General features: G+C 44.7%; 1 protein-coding gene across 1 annotated transcript in view; it reads left to right on the top strand.

Moving 5' to 3' along the window:
* Window positions 1-3,091: 3,091 nt before the first annotated feature.
* The window catches only part of LOC135260777 (beta-1,4-galactosyltransferase 6-like), a 28,307-nt gene continuing 12,449 nt past the window's right edge, over window positions 3,092-18,949 (top strand). Inside the window, exons 1-6 of the mRNA XM_064346311.1 lie at window positions 3,092-3,943; window positions 12,044-12,160; window positions 12,631-12,744; window positions 14,675-14,799; window positions 15,183-15,299; window positions 16,376-16,563. Coding sequence (XP_064202381.1) covers window positions 3,829-3,943; window positions 12,044-12,160; window positions 12,631-12,744; window positions 14,675-14,799; window positions 15,183-15,299; window positions 16,376-16,563 — 776 coding nt within the window. The 5' untranslated portion in view covers window positions 3,092-3,828. The remainder of the gene's footprint in view (window positions 3,944-12,043; window positions 12,161-12,630; window positions 12,745-14,674; window positions 14,800-15,182; window positions 15,300-16,375; window positions 16,564-18,949) is intronic.

The following is an 18,949-nucleotide window of genomic DNA, read 5'->3' on the forward strand; positions in this document are numbered from 1 at the left end:
TCTTTGACGTGAGCCTTTCGATATTGAGTGTGACTGATCACTTGACTGAGTCTGGCTGGCCTAATTGTGGCCATGCAGCTAATGAGGGTTTTGTGGTCAAGACCAGTGGATAGGAATGTTTAGCATGCTATAAATCATAGATGTTAGATTTTACTAGTTCAATTACATTTTTAATTTCCCTTCCCCTAGACATTGGAATGTGCCTGCAAGTGGAAACAATTGAAGGCATTTTGCGTGAAATGTTTCATTTGCAATCATGCTATAGAAGAGAAAAATGATTAAATAATTGGCTAATCCCCATTGCAATCATATTAGCATTTTTCTTTCAAAGCCCTGCATTTGTCTTCATGCATTTCATTAACCTTACCTGTCCTAACTCATTTGTAAACATGCATGCCATTAAGCATTAATATATCCGTGTCACATTTGAATATTCATTTGTGCATTATCCTGATTAAAACAAAAAATAAGATAATTACATTCAATCTGCAAAGGAACAGAACCTAAACTGGCACATAAAAATGAACATTTAGCCTATCTAAGCTGGCATATACAAGCGAACATTTAGGCCTATCTAAAATGACACAACTTTAATCTTTTTTTTAAGGCCAACAGGCCAGCCCGGAGGCATTGCAAAGCATACTACCCGAGAGTAGTTGGATAGCTTCAGCATTAGACACAATCTGTGATTCATATGAAAGCGCTATTTGGCACTATTTGTCCGCTAGAGCACAACATAGGTGCTTGTGTGTAGTCTAATACAGGATTCAGGAAGTAGAAAAAGTAATTCCAGATCTGAGACTGTGTACAATTAGGGACCATATGAAATCAAACTTTCATGAGCTGTCCCTGCTGGCTTTTGTTACTCAGCACTTCATCAGCATAGCAACTCATCAATCAAAGCATTTGATTACACAGCTGACTCGGGTGACCGGGTTTCTTGGGTCTGCATCAATGGCTGATCTTCAGGTGAAAACAAAAGCCAGCAGACGCTGACACTCTCCACAACGTGGATTGAAAATAACTACTGCAATCTATATGTTTCATGGGATTTAAGAACTTATTTTAATGAACATGGTAAAGGGAGAGAGATAGTCTGAAAATATAATCAGGTCTTTTATGGTTAATAAAAAAGGTATTCTCTTATATTGCATCTGATGGAGTACTGAAACACATCATTGGCCTTTCTGAACATAATATAACACTAGTGCATCAGTTACTAGACTCAGGGGGAGCTTTCATAATCCACTGGGTATTGTAACATTGGGAGTGCTAACATTGCAGAACGCAAGCTGTCATTGAAATTCACCACAGATGTTTAATTATTTTTCTTCAACTGGTGGTAACTACTGACTCATCGGTCACAACACAAATCATAGCAACAATTGTGCATTTCTCTTCAGGTTAAACGACACACCTAGAAAGTAGACATGTGGTACAAAAGAATGGCATCTAGCATATATCACAAAGTATATGCGAGATACTACAGAGCCAAACCCAAGTGCTTACAAAAACAAACATAATCCTCCCCTTTTGGCAACACAGAGACTCATAAGTCTGTGTCAAACTTAATATTTAGAAACAATAATAGGATGAATTTATAAATGGATGTGGGGGAAAAAATATATAAATTTGCAAATAATACATGTATTTCTAATCAACCATTCTCTCTTTCAAGTGACAATGAATACTGAAAATGAACTTTAGATGCAAATAACACTATGCTCTAAAGGAAATCAATATTTTTGTTGGTGTCTCGCTGGATGTTTAACATGCCAGTTTTGTTCAACTGTTTCCAGCCGATGCATGTCTTTTCACGCAAAGGTATAAGTTTTTCATAAAATTTTAATAGAAAGAGCAGCTGACATACGAAGACTGAAATTAATCACACTGTACCAGGTAAGGCGTGCTGAATGTCCCTGTGTCTATTTCAAGCATATGAAGTGATTCAATTCAAGACCTGTAGACTCAGGTTTTCTCCACGTCACAATGGGCCACCAGTTTTTTTCATTTAATTTATGGCCAGGTCCTTCAGAATGCATGAGATGTGTTACATGGACCTGCAGTAGTAGACCAGAGCAACAAAACAGAAATATCATAGTACTTGTAAATTGGATATGGGATGGTGTTATATATAGCCCTAAGTAGTTTCTCTCTGTCAGGCTTTTTCAGATAATGTGGGTTTTTTCAGTCCATAAATCCTGTATTGGAATCTCTTATATATTATATATGCAAAAATGTTTGTTTGTGTGTGTGTGTGCATGTATGCGCATGTGGGCTTGTGTGTGGGTCATATACAGTGCCATGAAATAGTCTTGCCCTCTTCCTGATTTCCTCTATTATGGTATATTTGACATGCTGAATGGTTTCAGATCTTAAGACAAAATTAAATATTAGATATTAAATATTATTTCCCCCATTTTTAAACAGTCCATCTACCATTGAAATAAAATAATATATGGGTAAAAATTAACCAAAACAATTTCATCCTATATTTTTTCAATTTCACAACAGTTTTGGTTAAATTCACAACTGTGGAAACCCCCAACAAGTAGAATGGCTCATCACTTTCCGGGAATCGGTGTCTATGCTGGACAGGACTGAATCATGAGCATCCAATTTCCTTTTGGTTTCCACCACATATAGCTCGAAGTGGCAAGTCAAGTTTGCAAAATGGCATCTCAGAGGCTCTAGAAGTTACGACGAAATGCACGGTTCATGGATAAGACTAGCCGTACATCCTCGATTTGTCTACTCAATCCAAGATAATTAAGCAGCTAGTAGGCCTACTTCTCATCCCCATCATTTTCAGCACTTGTGAAGCAATGGCAGGATCACACCCCTGATAGTACTTTTATGCCAACTTGGTTAGGCACTTATTGTGATAGTTGCAGCAAGTCATATTTTTTTTTTTTTTTTTACTTCCGGGACCGTATTTTAATTTAGTGATAACTATACGCAATATGAACTGATGTCATACTGCTATGTGTCCCTAATATGTACTATATACGGGCGCTCAGTGTAACAAGCGGTTAACTGGGCGTTTCCCTTGTCGTTGAAATGCTACCATACCCCACAATCCTTCACTGCAGTCAGAGTGGTTGCCATGGTGATAACTGGTAGGGCGGGGCTGGCCGGGGAAGGTGGTTGCACTTACCGACAATGTCTGCGGAAAGCCGGCAGGCATAATTCAAATCAAACTATTTTATATTTCTGAATCCCCCTAAATTATTTTCCAAATGAACATTTTGGGCCTTTGGAGCCGCCCATTAAGTACTGGTGCTATTTGCACGCTTCCATATCCACTATCGCCGAGAAAGATTGAGCGTGTTCTAGCGGGGTTGCTAGGTGGCTAGCGGACGCAGTTGAAGGAAAATCATCAGCCATTCAGAGCAGAGGCAGCGCAGACCCGTTTTCCCAGGGTCACTGGACCTTCCTTGTCGGGAGAGTAAATATAGAAAAAAAATCTACACATGGAGCAACGACGGGGTTATTACTGAAAAACGACAACCGTGTTCTGGACTGTTACAACATGTCTTGTTGGCGACTGGCTTGGAGGCTTGACGGTGCTTGATCAGAAGGCCTGGTTTTCAATCTGGAAATTTCTTGCCTGGGATAGCAATACCGTTTTTCTGACTACATAGCATTTTTTACTGCACCCACCCGCCGCCCCCCTCTCCCCAGCATACACGATGCGGACTGTATCGACAATTTGATTTTTAGATTATCATTTTAACTCGGATACACAAGCTATCGATTAAAAGATTGTTTCCAACGCAGTCTTTTATGGGATCACTATTTCGTTTCGGTCCGCAGGTCTAAGCAAAAATGTTGAATTGGAGGCGGCTGCTGCGGGTATCAAACCGCTCATTTTTGGCCTTCATTTTTTTCTTTTCTCTATCTACGTCTTGTCTCTACTTCATTTACGTATCTCCTGGAATAGGTACGTATCTGTATTCGTCCGGAAATTCTTGTCTTGCATTTTTCTGCTACGTTAGCTCGCTGCCGTTAGCCATTTGCACTAGCTGCACTAGCAGCGTTAGCAGCAAGAGAGCTAATTCTGAAATCGACCCTTCAGCAAAATGCTTTTCACTAGCACAAGCTAACTTCATGTGGAGAACTAACTCATTGCTAGATAATGCGTGCTTTTGCAGTTGTATACCCACGTTTCTTTTTCGTACATTTAGGTAGCTATCGGCCAATTTAGCTCTGCTTTAGATAGCAACTGCCGGATATACAGCTAGCTGACATTAGTCATCCACCTCTCACGAGTGCACCTGCATACTAGCTAGTTAGCGGCTATTATCACATTGCGTTCTGTGCTTGCGTTTTCCTGCGAAGTTATTTATCCGGTTGATCAAACCATAGTTGTCCACTAGTTATCTAACGGAATAGTACAACTACCCATCTAAATATGCCAACAGAATATCTCCTAGTTTATTTGCACTATACGTTCACAGCAGGTGGCTGGACATTTCAAATGTTATCCGTGCTGTATATCCGAAGTAATTTAGTGTTAACGTTAGCCAACTAGAAAACTAACTACAGAGCTAATCAACTAATTTTGCTAATTTGAATCGTTGAGGCAAACATAAATGTAGAATGTAGAGCGTGTATGCAGCGAGGAGAGTTTAACGTTGATTATAGTACTGTGCTGTACTGTACTGTACTGTACTGTGAGTGGAGTCTCTTAACTGAAACCGAGAACACCGACGTTCATCTCTCAAAGCGCATCCTTTCACTTGTTGTCATAGTGAAAACGGTGTTTGAACTGATAATAAACGCAAACTATCTGCCCCACGAGTGGTCTCAGTAGACGCTTAAGCTGAACGACACTTCTCTGAATGTGTATGAAATTAAGCAGTCGAGCAGATAATAAAAAAGCTTTAACTTATTTCAACAAAAACCTTTTTTAAACATAAAAACCAAACCTAAAACACTGTCTATACATTCCTGCAAATACTGACAAAATTGGTCAGTATATCGCATATGTTAAATGTTATTTGTGTTAACTTGGATCTAAGTAACAATCATTAATGCATCACATTTCTGGAACACTTCTGCACTGTTCTAATCCTGTGATGTCATGTTTTCCACATTTTATTTCATGTGACTTGGGCCCATGTACTGAGTTTGACCCTTTAGTGGAATTTTGTCTTTCAATGTTTCACATCAGTCACAAGTTAAGTCAACCTATCAAACCAGAACTGTTCCCCATCAATGTTGATTTGCAGTGCAACTATACAAAACTGCGTGACGTACAAAGATTTTAATCCATGTTCAAACTGACACCCGATATTCACCATTTAAACACCTACAGCGTATACGTGTCCAGGCTACCACTCTCACACACCATGTCTGTCTCACATGCACAATTTCTATACCACCAGAGCAACAGGTCTGGTTTCATTTTTAAAAATCTGCAGAGTATGTTGTCACCTTTGCCTCTCACTGCCTCATTTAACATTGCGTATTGACGTACTTTATAACTGTGGCAGTTCTACTCTTTGTTTGTCATCGCAATACTGTGTACACGAGTAGCATGAATGCAATATCAATGTACAGAATTGTGCTGCCGATTGCACCTGTACAAAATAGCCAAAGGTCAGAAGGGACAGAAGGGAATCTTTGGTGCGTCAGAGACTCTTTAGTTATTGGAGTATTTCTGTAGGAAGTCCTGAAAAGTACCAAACTCTCATTGCTGTACTTGCGTAGGGTTTCCCTGCCCACCTGTCGAACTTAAACTAGGCAGGAAATGGCACGTCATCAGCATCCTGTCTTCTAGTGAAAGTTCAATCTGGGGATTCCCCAGAAAATGTTTAGCTAGCATCTCTGGAGACACCTCATGGATTTACATTGCAGGTTTATTTATTTATTTTTCTGTGTATTGATTACTCTCAATTTTCTGTTTCTCACGTGACACAAGCCAGAAAAGGGTCATAAGTTGTCGCCTGCAAATTAACTTTCATGTTAATAGTGGCCATTTCACATTATTTGAATCGTTTTCTAGTTAGTCATTTTTTTTTATATACACTTTCAGAGGTCAGTAGTCTTTGTACCATAACGGTGATCTATTAAACAGGCACTGGGCTTTTTTTTTGTGAAATACTCCCTCTATTAATAGATAATACTGTATGTCAATAAACCTGACATGAGTTAGCCTACTCTGTTTAAGGGTGCCCACTCAGCAAATGAATGATGGCATTTAAAGCAAATAGTTGTATGTGCCCGACTGTGGGACTTTTGGTCGCCTTATGTTTACATATCAGGTGCAGCTGAACCTGTTGCATTTGTTTCCTCACAATGCTTTTTTCAGTTGTGTAATGTTTACGGTTCATTTAATGTTTCATTTCTTTTCATGGATGAAGTTCAATTTAAAGACCCTTGGTCCAGCAGCTTTCATCCTCATAACAAAGGTAGTAGCCTAGAATTTTATTGACTTATGCACACATTTCATTGTTCAAAAAGCAGGAAACCGTCAGCATTGCTTAAGCGTTCACTGGATGACTTTGTGAAATATTATCTCTTGTTGAGAGTCATAAATTATTGTCCCAAAATAGGCTTATGGTATAGGCTAGATATAGGGTTTATCAAAATACTGCTCTTGGTGGATGTAACCTTTTTGGCAGATGCATAACCGAGTTTGTGGGAGTCCAATATTTCAAGTTTGTCTGGTATCTGGCTGTGAGTTATGCTATTCCAGCTGATTAAAAATCACAAGACCGGGTTCTGTTTGTTCAGCAGCCTGCTGTCTTTATCTGCAAGCTCATCTGCTCACTCTCACCACAGACGCCACACACTTGTCTTTTTTACTCTGGCCGTCAGACAAATGTGGAAAAAAATACTGACTTCAGTTTTTTCCTTATCACTCTTTCCAGAGACTGCTTTAGCAGAGTCTGGTCAGATGCTAACATTAGCGCTAACGCACGTAGAAATGAATGGTAGCAACAGTTAGCAAATCTTCCATTCAGAGAAAATGGCCGTGCTATGGATTGTGGGTAGTTTTGCTACGAAGGAGTGCTGAAGCTGTTACCGGCACACAAAAAAAGGGAAGTCAGTCGGAACTTTTTTTGTCACGGGCGCTACGTAATCTCCTAATTACGATGATTTGACATCTTTTATTCCAGTTTTTTTTTGTCTTTATGCGTGGGGGTAAAAAGAAAGAAAAAAAAAAAGTTGTTTGTCTCAATGTATGATGCTTCACGAGGTGTGACAACTAGCCTAATATTTATCCTACTCAAAAAAGTGGTTTGGAAGTCATCGACAGTCCACTTCCGAGAATCAGGGCTGGGGAAGGGACGTGCCAGTGTGTGGTCCTAATGGTTTCTTGCGGAAGCATTGTTCCCCAGCTCAAACATCCTCTTTGTTTGAAATTCGTAATGCAGCGGTGCTTCCCGTTCACTCTCCACATGCGCGGACCGTTCCGTTTCATGGTTTCTTAGTTCTCTGCCGTGGCCTGTGAGACCCTGTGCTGTCCTCCTCATAACCTTTACTTTGCTGTCGCTGTTCGTGAAGGCTCCGGCGTCAGTCAAGCACATCCTGTTATCCGTATTTCATCTGGGCTTTTCACGTTAGCTTGCCAGCGCTACCCATTCCCGTCGCGTGATCCGTAGTTTGTGCTGGGCAAATGAGCTGAAGATTAAGATTTGATACAGGGGTGTCTTTGAAACGAGAACATTTAACCTGTCTCTGTCTTCAAAGGGCCCTGGAAACTGTGGGTTTTTTTTTATCACACAACCAGCATGGTTGGTTTTATTACCAAAAACCGCATGGAATCAGGGTTGTAAATGCTGATCAGAAGGTGGATTTTTGGTGACCTGCCATAGATTTTATGGACTGTCAAGTTTACCTTTAGTCAATAATCTGTGTTCAATCCATGTTGAGCTTGCTTTTTTACGTCAGGAACGGTTTTAATTGAAATGCACACTGTCTGTTCAGCAGAACTTTATGAAGAGTAAGGTGCTGAAAATGTTGCCACATTGATCACCGGTAGTCGATAGAAAGTTGGCTTAATTGTTCTGAGGTTGTTCTTGTAGTCCTCCTCTCTAAGAGCGCGGGTCCTGTGTGTATGGACTATGTCACAACTCTCTTTGGAAACAATAGGAGCAGAAGGAGTCTGACCGACCTTCCCCTTGAGTACGGCGATATTTCAGCCTGGCTGTGCAGTATCTCTGTAATAATGGTGTGTGCGGTAGAGCCCGGTCGATAGGTCGGACGCCCGAGTGTACGGTGCCACTGCTCCTCCCCTCTCCCACGTAAACAAGCCCAGGTTAAAACCTAGTACATGGCTGGACCGAACCGGGCGACGTCACAAACATGCGCGGTGTAACTTTATCAGTCAGTCAGTCAGGCAGTCAGTCAGTCAGTCACAGACATTCGCATTTGTAGGGCTGGCCCCGCTGTTGCATCATTACTGGCCTGACCGATCTCTCAATTCGGATGAGAAACGGTCCTTTGACATAAGCGGGATAAATGTACCGTTGGGAGGGCGGAGTCAAGCCTTTGTGCGCTGATGCGTGGGTGGACCCGTGATGCATGTTGCAGTGGTCTTCCGTTGCCTTTTCGTAGAAATCAGCGCACATCATTTAATGATCTCTTCATTTTGCCCCGGATGTCTGTTTTTGCATCCGAATGGGGAACGCTGCCCCCTACGGTAAAACGTTTTGAAGTCACTCTTGAGATTGATTTGGTTTAGCTTGTGAAGCACTTTCTAAACTGTCCTGTGTAGTAATAATAAATCTGATGAGAATGACCTGTTAGACATTGACGGAAAGCAAACCCAAGACTGGGCTTCCCTGTAGCCTAATTATGCAGCGCAGTTATGCTTGCTACACTGAACGCGGGATGTCTAATGACGTTATTTTCCTCTAAAGATTTGAGCAGATTTGATTCTGTTGATTTCCGGTGTTCGCAGTAGGCTCTGCGTCCTGCCTTTCAGAGTTGCCGGTCGTTAAGGTGTGTAACTAGGCATCATTGAAGAGGGAGTGGTTCCTTTGTGCGTGTGCGTGTCTCGCAGACTGTCAACGCCACGTGGAGGGGAAAAAACATTTTAAAATTATGGCTGTTACAGATTCAGTCCCTAGAATTAACTCATTCTTCCTGCAAGCACATGATTTGAGACCAATTTGGGCAGAAACCCTTTTTACTGACTATTGTGGTACTCAAAATATTTTCCCAAGGTTGGCAGGTCTGCTAATGGTGGCTGTAAATTCCGGGGCTGTTGAAAGTGCCAACACAGTGCATCACGATGACAGCAAAGCACTGGCACAATCCCGGATGTGGTATCTTTGTGTTGGTTAGCTGCGGTGCCAAAAAAGTGGATCAGGACGGATTCTGAAGGAAGAACAGCCTACCGCAGTGGCATAAAGCCACATTCTGCTTTTGCAGCGTTATGTTAGACTTCAGAAAGAGCGTAGTCTCGCGAGCCAATCTCTTTTTTCACTTCGTTCAACAGGGCATGGCCGATGCCTTGACGTTCTAGGCATAAACGAAGGAGGCAACCTTCCCGGGATAGGTGTATTTTCCCAACCAATCAGAGTGTTTTGGCCAGGCGTGGTCTGAAACGTGCACCGGAAAACATTACCGGAGGCAAACTTTTCCACAGACCCGCATCAGTTCGCCACTATTTGGGGGAAATGATTGTATTGATTGTAGCGGGAAAACGATCAAAACCATTGCTTCTTCTGCCCATTTTTCTGGGTATTTATTTGATAGCAGACTGCATACCGTAGGCCACGCTTGAAAAATTAAACTTTTGCCAAATCCTGTAGGCAAGCAAGCGAGTACATCTCTGTTCGGTAACAGCGAATCCAAACATACGCGCTGAAGGTCCTTCAACTAAGTCACGCCATGTATTTGGCAAGTCTGTGATATAACGGAATTAAAATCTTCTTCGAATTTGTCCATAATTCTGTTTTTAGCAGATAATTTGGGATAGCTCGATAGCTTTGTCCGTTTTGTTTCAGTTGGGACTAGAATGCAGCACAACTGAGACAGACAGTTCGATTAACCAATAGAGAATCTGCTGCTGGCTCCCGGCGGCAGAGGCTCCTCCCTTTTGCCCCATAAAGTACATGCGTTCGTCCAGACTAGAAAGAGCATAACGTTCTTCAATCTTCAAACTTTTTTTTTTTTTTTTTGGAGCAGTAGCTCAGGGTTGATGTGAGTGGCCTTTCCTCTGGCTAGCTTTTGGTCGGTCAGCTTTGCTCAAGGCCAACTGAAGTCAACCTCAAAATTGTGACTGGCCAATGTGAGCTTATAGCTCTGTGGTTCCACTTTTTCCCCTATTAATGAACAGATGAATCATTTGTTCCCATTTTAGAAATAAATGATTGAAAAGGTATGAGTCCCCAACCCTGTTCTGTAGGCACTGTAAGTGATCATAGCCCCGTACAGGTAGATCAGGCTTCTGCTGATTCACTGGTCTGAGAGACGCGGTTGGCTTTGGTCCCTAAATTAACAGCCAGTGGAGATCGCAATCTCCTTTTAAGAGGGTACGGTGTCCTGCTGTTCCTGTTACCTGTTTTTAATTACTTCAAGTGTAGTCTAGACTTCTAGCGGAGCCGTGTCCTCAATTAAAGGAAAGTTTTTTAAAAAGTAAGTTGCTTTTTTAAAGTGTCTTTTCTTAAGCACTTTTTTTTCTAGTGCAGTTTGGCATGAACCGATTAACAGTAAATTTACAGGAAGAAGAGTTTAGCTGTTCTGAATTCAACATTGAGGTAATTGGCTATGTTCTGCAGCCTTTTGTGCGCTGTGCATTTTTATTGCAGAAGCAAAGTACGTAAGGGCTTTATGGGTTCAAGAAGAGTCCAAGTCCCTATAGCCATCTATATTACATGAGTCTTGAAATGTCTTTGGCTGCTTTTGTGAAACTGACATCTTTTTCATGTAGTTCCAACCCACTGGCGCTGCATTGGATCATACCAATGGTCCAGCAATGCCCACACGAGGCTTGACCTGTTTTACGCACCACTGAGCAAACGCAGGTCTGGATAGTCATTTTCTTACCGTTGCGATCATTCTGATAGCCCTGAGTTCATACAGGTGTGTGGGTACCTCAGAAATGAAATTTTGAGTGTGGAAGATTCGGGCTTGTGGAAGTATTTGGATTTTGTGTAGTGGAAGTTCTGGGTTTTTATTGAAGCTTGTTTTTCAGTTTAATAAATACCTTCAGTGTTGCATTTTAGAGCTTGCTTATTAAAAAAAATATGTGAAAAAAATCTTTGTGGGGGGAAAAAAAAGGCAGCTTTGGCCACTCCGTTGAGTGTTTCGGGCCATCTGGGAAGCAGGCGACAGGACAGCGGCTGTGTCATGATTCGTTTTTCTGGTGTTCTGAACGCAAGTTTATTGTACAAACAGGAAAACCTTGTGACTGCAACCCAACTCAAAACAGTCTCTTAAGAGGAAACTGCTTTCCCTTACTGATTCAGTGATTTCCTCCAAAACTGTAACCCGACTCAAAACGGTCTCTTAAGAGGAAACTGCTGTCCCTTACAGATTCACTGATTTCCCCTGAAGCCGATTGTTTCCCCTCCCACCCCTTTAAACGTTTATGTAACCTGTCTCGAGTGCTGTCTTGAGACTAAGTTCACATGAAGTAGAATATTGTTCCATTGTAAAAGCAAATGCTTTCTAAGCAATGAGAGAGAACCGGTTTTTTGGACATGGTACGCTAAAATCTGAATGCTAGCCAAGCACGTTAGCGCGACAAATTTGTAGGCACTCCCAAGCAGCCATGCTGTTCTCCCGTTCACATACCAGCGTGTGTCTGACGGGTTTTGGATTTTAAGAAAAGCCGTCCGTATCGCTGTGACGGCGCTGAGCGGAGCGGGGGCGGGGGCTTGCACAGCTGTTCGGGCCGTGATAACTAGATATGTGCGCGGTGAATGTGCGCTATAGTATCGTTTTTTTTTCTTTCGCCCGTTTGCCAGTAACGGTCTGTGACGTACTGAATGCCCTGGCGGTGGGTGTTTGAGCGAGATAGCGTTGTCTTCCTGCGGTGTTTTGTCCAATCCCCTGAATGTGGACTCCCGTCTCTTTGCAGCGAACACCTACTACTTCATGGTCCAAGCCCAAGGCATCATGCTGAGAGACAACGTGCGGACGTTTGGTCACATGATCAGGCTGTACACCAACAAGAACAGCACGCTCAACGGAACAGGTAGGCGCTGGGGCCCCCAGGGGTGGGGGAGGTGTTTGGGGGGGGCATCCCGTGTCAGGCTTCCCGCCAACAGGAGCCACACCACCGCTGCTTGCTCAGTCCGATCGATACGGGGGTCACGACCCCTGAAGCGTTCATACTAGAATCTCTCTGCCATCGGCGCTTCGGTGAACCTCTCGGGTGTTGCCCATTAGGCATGTTTTAGTTTACTGATGCGTTGATGCAGGTAGCCCTCCCGTGGTTGGAGGTGCGTGTGATGAATATCAGAGAGAGAGTGTGAAGTATGTGCAGGTCTGTTTAATCCCACACGGGCTTTGAGAACGTGCGGGGGGGGGGGTTTAAGCTGGTCAAAGACCGTCTACACACCGCCTGGTGATGGGTCCCTCATTATTTTTGCACATAATGGGGTGCGTGAGCAAACAGCCTCGAGGACCCCAGCGTGTTAACGCTCTGACCCCCCCCCCCCGCAGATTACCCCGACGGCAGCAACTCCAGCGAATTGATGGCGCAGCCGACCGCCTATCTCCCGGAGAACTTCACCTACGCGCAGAACCTGCCCTGCCCAGAAAAACTGCCTTCTATGAGTAAGAACCTCGCCCTCCATTCCCGCAACCAACGGGTTACGATCAGCCGGAAGCGCCACCTGCGACGTGGGCTATGTGCCAGCACCGTACGGCCTCAGGGTTGTGGTTCGATCGGGGAATCAAACGGGGGGGGGGGTGATCCTGTATTGAGATACCACAATGACGGTTGGTCTGATTATTGTTACTAATTGTTAATGTCCTTAATGCTACGAAATGATAGTAGGCTTATTTAAGTAGAACAGGTTGGGATTGCAGTCAGTAGAGGACTCTTGAATCGTATTGTGTTTGTTTTTATGCCATTTTCTAGTTGCAGACCTCTCAGAGTTCTGTAGCCTCCTTTCCTGATGTTTGTATTCTCTGAGGTTCTTATATATTATTAATCCTGGGTGTGCTATGTTCTTTCTCAGGGTTTGATAAACACTAGTGTTTTGCCGGAAGCTGTTGTGCAGCTCTGTTGATGTCAGTCTGTACAAACTCGGTTGCCATCATTTAAAACAGCATGTTTTAAATGCCAAGCGCTTGCGGTTCATTTGCCCGTTTAACAAGCGCATGTGAACGCTACTGTTTGCTCCTGACCTCAGGAAACTAGGGGGGAAAAACCGTTTGTTGCCTAAGTTAAAATTGTTGGTGTAATTTGTCGTGAAAGTGGCTTTGTCCCGTTTTGGAACTGCCCTTTCTACCCAAGTCCTCCTGCACCCCTCCCTGCCGCTGCCCCAAAAGTGAGACCGTGTCCCCATTCAGAGTACCACAGGGAAGCCATCCTGGATTCCCATGGTCCATGAGAACCTTGAGCATCCTGGAATGTCATGGAAAGCGCTGATATAGCTAAATTTGAACGTCCTTGAATACCTGAATTTGCCTTAACAAATTTGGAAAAAAATGTACACGCTACCAAAAATATATTTTTTTATTTTTTTCGTCCTCCTCCCCTGCACCCTCCTGGAGATTCCCAACCTCCTGAAATGTTCTGTTGCTGTCAGGTTGGACCTGCCGGTCGAAGGCCCCTGTGCTTTCCCATCAGGAGAAACTCATCTGGATGCAGTTTTCCCTGGGAGCCACTTCTATGAAAACGCGCTGAATAAAAGCCGTGACCCAGCAGTGCTTTTAGCCGCCGCAGAGCGCGTGGCTGCGCAGCGCTTTGACGCTCTGTAAATGCTAGGAAGCCCTGCAGCGGATTGGCTCTGTCTCAGGGGAGGGGGGCCCTGATCCAGGTTAAACTCCACAGCTGACCGATGGCCTCGCTTGTGTCACGTGTCCGGGATCGAACAGGGCCTGCGTGTGCTGCCCTGATGTCAGATGTCAGTCTTGAGGAGTTGAAATTACGTTACCCGATTACTTCAGATAAATGGGACACGTTTTCTTTTTTGTGAACACGGGGTAGTTTAGTGTAATGTTTGGGGGGGGGTGAGGGAAGCGGAGTTGCGGGTTTGATTCCCTAGTGTGGCACTTCCGTTTCACCCTTGAGGAGGGTGCTTAACCGTAATTGCTTCAGAAAGCGCTGGGCTGTGTAAATGGATTGCGTGCGTACATGCACATGCCTGTGGTAAGGCACATCTTCATCCCAGAATGCTTTTCTCTCTGAATGCTTTAACTTGTCGACCGCAGTTTTAAGCGCATCACTTATTGATGGCTGGAGATAGTGAAGCGTTGCGGCGGTTTATATGGCCAAAAAGCAGCTCTTTGCAACCAAATGTTGTGTCTAAAAAATGAACAAAAAATCAGGTAGGAGCTGTGATATGAGTCCTCGTCCAGTTATAGCGTTTTGTGGTGGCTGTATCAGCGCTTTTGTATACAGACTGACCAGCAGAGCTCACGAGCAGGAACCGGAGTGAAGGTTTTCGCGTGTGCGTCAGAGCGCCCACCGCGCGCGTCGCTCGGGACACGCACGCCCGCTAACCGGCTCGCGCGTTCTGCCCCCCCCCCCCCCCAGAGGGTCACATCGACGTGAACATGACTGAAGTCCCCATGGAGGAGATCCTCCGGAGGTTCCCCAGGAGCTCGGGCGTCCGAACCGCCGGCCACTGGAAGCCGCGAGACTGCAAGCCGCGCTGGAAGGTGAGCGCGGGGGGGGGGTGGCGTAGCGGGGGTGGCGTAGCGGGCGGCGTGTTCAGCTGGTGATGCGTCCTCTCACGCGCATGCCAGATCAGGAGATGTTAACTACGCCATTGTGGCTTCATCGCAGTGTTAAGATGAATGTGATGAGGGCGTTTATGAGATCTTTCCATGTTAAGTTGAGCGACTGATACTCTGGTTTGTTCAGTAAGTGTTTTATTTGTATGTTAGTGATTTGTTATTACATTTAAGTGAAGGTTCATGTTGCACTCAGTGTTCCTGCGCTTTTTTTAAAAACTGAGTAATTGTGTGAGACCTATTCTCGCTCTCGTGCTCGCTCACTCGTGCTTCCTCTCTGCCTCTGCCCCTCCTTCCTTCCCTCCCAGGTGGCCATTCTGATCCCCTTCAGGAACCGGCACGAGCACCTCCCCATTCTGTTCCAGTACCTCATCCCGCTGCTGCAGAACCAGCGCCTGCAGTTCGCCTTCTACGTCATCGAACAAGTACGACGGGTTCCGCCAACGCGTTTCTCACGCTCTCCCTCGCACGGCTCTCCTCACGTATGACCAGGCGCACACGGCTCACACACACACACGCGCGCACACACACACACGCGCGCACACACACACACGCCCGGCTGCTTTTCTAAATGACGTGCCGGGCGTTTCGCTGAATCGGTTTCGGGGTGAGCTCTTTGATCACGCCTACACCGGCAGTGCCTCCTCCTCGGATTGGAGCCCGTGACCCCGCCCAGTTCACTCACCCCTGTACTACTGCCGTCTGCCCTGCCCGCCACGCATGTTCTGTTTCTGGCTATGTTCCGTTTTTTTTTTGTCGGCGGCGCGCCTCTTTGTTCCTCTTCTGTGCCGCGGACGAGCCGCCGTGATGTCACTATTATGCAAAGCTGTTGTAAACGGAGACTGTGTATCATCTTTCCTGACCTTACTTCACCAGCGTAGTCGTCCTCAGCGTTCGGAAGCCAGAGAATCGTTTCCTCTGGCTGTGAACAGTAACATTATGTTCTCTTTTAGTACCCTGTTGTTTATGCTAGTTGAATGTGTCACGGAGAATGTAAATGAGCACTGGGTGTGTGTAAGGCGAGATATTACTAAACCACTTCCTACAAGCGTCAGTCAACATTGGGCATCTGGGGCGTTTTCTTCCCCGGCTGAATGAACGACTTGAATGAACTTTCTTTGTCGCCTGTCATCGTCTGCTTTTATATTTTATATCTTTATTAAAAATGGCTTTTACAAAACGTTGTGGGTCAACACTGACATCTAGTGGTGCAAAAAAGCAAAATTTCAGGTAATTGAATGACCAGATTCTGAATATGCTTCCATTTCGAATGATTCTAATGGGCAAACCATGGTTGCTGTAATAGTTTGAACAATAGGGCGTTTGAGTTGATATATTTTATGGTCACAAACATAAAAACTCAAGACCAATAAGTATTGTCCGAACACTCAGTAATGGTGCTAAATGTTAATGTTGATTGAGTCAAGGGGCCATGTGTCGCTCTCTGGTCTTAGTGCCGAAGAGAGGGACTCACGTGCTGGCTGCTGTTCTGTTTCTCCAGACTGGAAGCCAGCCGTTCAACCGAGCCATGCTCTTCAACGTGGGCTTCACGGAGGCCATGAAGGACCTGGACTGGGACTGCCTCGTCTTCCACGACGTGGACCACATCCCCGAGAACGACCGCAACTACTACGGCTGCGGCCAGATGCCCCGCCACTTCGCCGCCAAGCTGGACAAGTACATGTACATGTGAGTGAGCTGAGCGCTGCTGATTCCACACAAAACCAAATGCTAGTTGTGTACGTGTAAGCGGTTACTCCTGTTGCCTCGCAAGAAAGAGGTTTCAGCTCAGAGCCCTCGCTGGCCCGGGTCCTCTCTGCTTGGAGTTTGCATGTTTCCTCCGGGTCTGTGCGGGTTTCCTCCGGGTACTCCGGTTTCCTCCCACAGCCCAAACACGTGCGGGTTAGGTGAACTGGAGAAGCGAAATTGGCCATCCAGCGGTGGTGTGTAGTGTGTAGTATGTTTGGTAGCTGAGGATATTTTGAGACTGAATTGGAACGTATGATTTTTTTCTCTCTCTTGTCCAAACTCAGCCATGTTTGGTGAGGCTGGGTAAGTTAGTCTTGAGTTTTTATTTTAATTTTTAGCTTTGTTTTACTTCCCCCCATGAGGCGTAGTTTTCTTTAGTGTGAAATGAATTGAATTGAATTAAATGACTCTTTAACTGTAGTGCTGAAGTAGAATAGAATGCTTTTAGCAGTGGTTAAGTGGTTGTTAGGTTAAGAGTTCACATTTTTTCGGCTACGAGTTCCTGTTCCTTTTTCTTTTTTTAACTGTCTGACCATGCAGGCTCACCCGAGCATGCTAGTTTTAAGAAGGCTATAAAGATGTACAGACGGGTGACAAATTGCATGAAAAGCCAACATAAGTAAGTCTTAGTGAGGTGTTGGGCCACCACGAGCTGCCAGAACAGCTTCAGTGCACCTTGGCATAGACTCTCCAAGTGTCTGGAGCTCTGCTGGAGGGATGGAACACCATTCTTCCAAAAGATGTTCCCTCATTTGGTGTTTTGATGATGGTGATGGAGAGCGCGGTCTAAACCATTGGTCCAAAATCTCAATTAGTTTGAGATCTGGTGACTGCAAAGGTCATAGCATATGATTCATACAATTCTCATACTCATCAAACTATTCATTGACCCCTCGTTTCCTGTGGATGGGGGCATTGTCATCCTGGAAGAGACCACTCCCATCAGGATAGAGATGTTTCACCATAGGATAAAGGTGATCACTCATAATAACTTTGTGTTGCTCTGCAGTGGCTCCTCCCTCTAGGGGGACAAGTGAACCTGAACCATGCCAGAAAAATTCCCTTGACTGTAGAGGTCAAGGGTTCAGGCCTGTACAGTTCTCTTGGTGTAGGCCACACATGCACTCGTCAAGAATATGGTGAAGCATGTCTCATCTGATCATGCCCAATGTTTTCTGGACCACTGAACTCCCAAATGCGCATTTGTCCTTGTAATGAGAGGTTTATGCACTGCGACCCAACTACAATATCCTTATCTATGTAGTTGTTGACAGACTGTTCTTGCTGACAGTCTGATCATGTCCTGCATTGACGTTCTCAGTCACCTGTGGAAGAGCTGCTCTTCTGTTTTTCATTACGTATCTCACATATGCACGAGCGTCACGGTCATCGAATGTGCGCTTTCAACCACAATTTCCAACCCTACTCACTGATGTCTTTCCCGTAGATCTAAATGCAGATGCCGCTTTAGTTACTGTTCCTATAGGAACACTAGCCTGCTAAACAGTCTTTGTGACTGAAGCTCCTGCTGTCCATGCCCCAGTAATGAATCCTCTTTCAAAGTCATCTTTTCCTCTTGATCCAAAATCAAGGGCAACTGGGCCTGCTCAGCATTTTTGTACACGCCACAGAGCATGATGGGATGTTAATTGCTTAATTGTATCATGTACACCAGTATGGAAGCATCTGCATTTGTTATGTTTCTCCACTCATTTATTCAGGTTTTTCCTTTAATTTGTCACCTGTCCATATGTGTTTAGGTGTTATTAAATGGACTGCATTTATATATAGCCTACTGCACAAAGCGCTTTACAATGAAGGCCTCTCATTCACCCATTCACACACACACCCACGGCAAAAGGCACCAGCCCATTGGGAGCAGTTGGGGATAGGCGTCTTGCTCAAGGACACTTGGACACACCCAGAAGGCCGAACCGACAGCCGACGGCTTGTCAGACGACCGCTCTACCTCCTGAGCTTGTACCGCTCCCTGGGGTCACGTGATGTGCTGCACGTTGTTTTTACCTTCAAATTACCTCAGCAACTAGTTCAGTATGTCAGTTAAGTGTTTGAGTGACGAGGAGAGCCAGCCCTGCAGCCTTTCCGGATCACGGTTTGGCCACACCTGTTGTAGCGTCTTAGGGTGCTTTCACGCCTTAAATGTTCCTTTGCTTAACGGAACCTGATGTGAGAATGAACTGCTCCTGTTTGCTTTTCAAAGGCAAAAAAATCATGTGCCTGCTTTTATTTCTTTTGAAGTTTATTTTGGTCCAGTATGTTGCACTTTGCGAGGTTTGAGTCTTTGATGTGAGCACCAGGGCAAGGA

Source organism: Anguilla rostrata, chromosome 8, assembly GCF_018555375.3.
Source record: "Anguilla rostrata isolate EN2019 chromosome 8, ASM1855537v3, whole genome shotgun sequence".
Lineage (NCBI taxonomy): Eukaryota > Metazoa > Chordata > Actinopteri > Anguilliformes > Anguillidae > Anguilla > Anguilla rostrata.